At 41.3% G+C, this 2,569-nt stretch overlaps 2 protein-coding genes across 3 annotated transcripts in view; one reads left to right on the top strand and one right to left on the bottom strand.

Moving 5' to 3' along the window:
- Positions 1-415, top strand: part of LOC104798407 (guanylate-binding protein 1) — a 6,860-nt gene extending 6,445 nt beyond the window's left edge. The window contains exon 15 of one of the 2 annotated variants that reach the window (XM_010520475.1): positions 1-415. In XM_010520475.1, the coding sequence (XP_010518777.1) occupies positions 1-73 (73 nt within the window). In that variant the 3' untranslated portion in view covers positions 74-415. The other variant, XM_010520477.1, reaches the window with a different exon arrangement.
- A 529-nt stretch (positions 416-944) lies between these two features.
- Positions 945-2,196, bottom strand: LOC104798406 (serine/threonine-protein kinase-like protein ACR4). Its single transcript, XM_010520474.1, has one exon. It carries the CDS (start codon positions 2,125-2,127, stop codon positions 1,123-1,125), a length of 1,005 nt encoding a protein of 334 aa, XP_010518776.1. The 5' UTR covers positions 2,128-2,196; the 3' UTR covers positions 945-1,122.
- Positions 2,197-2,569: the final 373 nt, after the last annotated feature.

The raw sequence follows: 2,569 nt of genomic DNA, 5'->3' as shown, positions 1-2,569 counted from the left end.
GCTGAACCGAGGCAACCTTAACAAGAAAGAGATTCTTGCCTTGTACGAAACTCACCTTCTCCAGAAATCTTGAGTTCCTCCTCTTTTGTACAGCGGTGGAGGTAAGTTAAAACACCAAAGAGATTTGGAACAGAATCGGATTTAGCGAAAGCCTGACTTAGTTGTGTTTCTCTAACTTCGAAGTAAGCAAGTGGTCTTGTTATGATTTAGGGTTTAAAGGGAGTGTCCTTGCTTCGGTACTATCTCTGTGGCTCCTTTTTTTTTTTGGACTTTTGACTTCGATATGATTTTTTTTTTTGCTCTACTTTGACCCGTTTTTTTTGTTTTCTTTTTGGTGTCGTCGGTCGTAGAAATGATTCTAGAACTTTTACTTTTTATATATTATTTCTATATATTTAAAAATGGTCTGATTGTATGCGGATTATTCATTCTTTGGTGTAACCGTTGCCCCGAAGGAAAGTAAAGCTGTATGCATAGGCTTTATCACCACGAAATTTACAGGCAAGGTTGCTGTGTGCTGCGTATTGCATGCCGTTAGATTTGGGTGGGTTACACTTAATTAATTTTTTTTTATAAAATATTTACACTAATTAATTAACTGTTCCATCATGTTTAATCTTGAAGGGGAAAGAAGTGAGTCAGATAGCCATACAGAAGAGATGCCTTGTTCAACACGGTATCGGATTAGGTCGACCGTCCAATTTTGACGAACTCTCCCTCCTCCAAAGTCCAAACCTAAATTAAATTCCCATATTTACCCCCTTCTCCTTCCAGGAATCCATCAACTTCTCCGTGGATTTCCCCGTACACTTGACCCGTCATTTCTCACACATGAATGTCAAATATTTTCTTTATTTCATTTTCAGTTTAGATATACACTTTTATATTTCGAAAATATACGAAATTTTTTTCTATGAAAATATATTTACCCCAAAATGCTGATCAACACGGAAAATCAATACACATCCACATTCGACGACACTTTTCTTCAGGGCGAAAAAGAATAATGTATGTACACCGTATACCACTTCAATTACCCAAAACTTCTACGATGATTTCGTATCTAACCCGTAAAAATTTTAATTTCTCAGAAAAACCCCACAATTTACCAAATCGATCAAATCAACCCCCTTCCCCTTCCCTCTCCACACTGCTCAAAATGGCGGCGACCTGAGAAATAGAAGGCCGACTCCTCCGCGAGTTCCCGACGCACGCCAAAGCGACCTTAGCCATTCTTAGGACAAGACACTTAATCTCACTCTCCACCACGATTCTCGGATCCAAAAACTCCCCAAATCTCTGTTCTTTGATCATCGGCGCTGCCCATTTCACCATCAATCCGTTCTCGCTCCTTCTCCCGCTCAAAATCTCCAGCAACACAACGCCAAATCCGTAGACATCGCTCTCCTTGCCGTACCCTTCCTCCACGCACCCCGCAATCCCCGATTTCTCATGCGGCACCAAAAACCCGAATCCGTAATCCGAAAGCCTACCCGAAAACTCCGCGTCGATCAATATGTTCGAAGATTTGATCCGTCCATGGACGATGCTAGGGTTTATCCCTTCGTGCAAGTACTCCAAACCTCTGGCAACTCCGGCGGCCACTCTGAAACGCTTCCTCCATTCCAACGCCGCCGCATCCTCGCCGGAATTTGAGTCTCCGTGCAAGTAGAAATCGAGATTCTTCGCCGTTCCGACGAACTCCGTCAGGAAGATTCTCTCCCCCGGAGCTTCTGAGAACCCTAGAATGGAAACGATGTTCGGGTGCTGCGCCAAAGAGAGGGTTCTCAGAACAGAGGAGAAACCGGATCCCGGTTTACTCAAAACCAGACCGGGGTGTATCCTCTTGATCGCCACGAGCTGGTTATCTCCGGGCAAAACCGCCGCGTAGACCGTTCCTAACCGGCCTCGACCGATGATTTGTCGCTGGTTAAACCCGTCGGTCGCGGCGTCTACATCGGTTAAGGGATAGGAGCGTGCAACCGGTTTGGTCTCCGGAAGCAGAGATTCTTCGGACCGGACCGGTTTTCTCCTGCAGAGGAGGAAGAGGAGGACGGCGAGGACGAGAAGAGAGACTGAAAGCAGAGACAGAACGGAAGCGTAAGCGATTTTCTCAGATTTGTCCATTTTTCCTTCAACAAAAAACAAGTTCAATTTTTGGTGAATGAAATTTGATATGATTGGGTATATATGTATATATGCGCATATATATTTATGCACATAAATTAAATACATACGGTCAAAAGAGACAAAAATGGAATAATAGTTAGATATTCAACTAATATTTTTGGGGTCATTTATTTGAAAAATATGTAGCATTCACCACTTCAGAAATGGAATATTGTTCACAATATAAACAAGTAATCATTTATAAAATATTATCAATTTACACTTTTTATGTATTTCTCCCACAAAAAATAAGTTATTAGCGCAATGGAATTCGGGTTTTCTATTTTATTTATTTTTTTCTGCAATCCTTGGTAGGTTCCGTGGATGAACAGCGTCACCCATATTATATACAATATATATATATATATATATATATATATATATATATATATATATATAT

The sequence above is a fragment of the Tarenaya hassleriana genome, unplaced genomic scaffold, assembly GCF_000463585.1.
Source record: "Tarenaya hassleriana unplaced genomic scaffold, ASM46358v1 Cleome53, whole genome shotgun sequence".
Classification (NCBI taxonomy): domain Eukaryota; kingdom Viridiplantae; phylum Streptophyta; class Magnoliopsida; order Brassicales; family Cleomaceae; genus Tarenaya; species Tarenaya hassleriana.
This window is presented reverse-complemented; position numbering and strand designations above follow the sequence as displayed.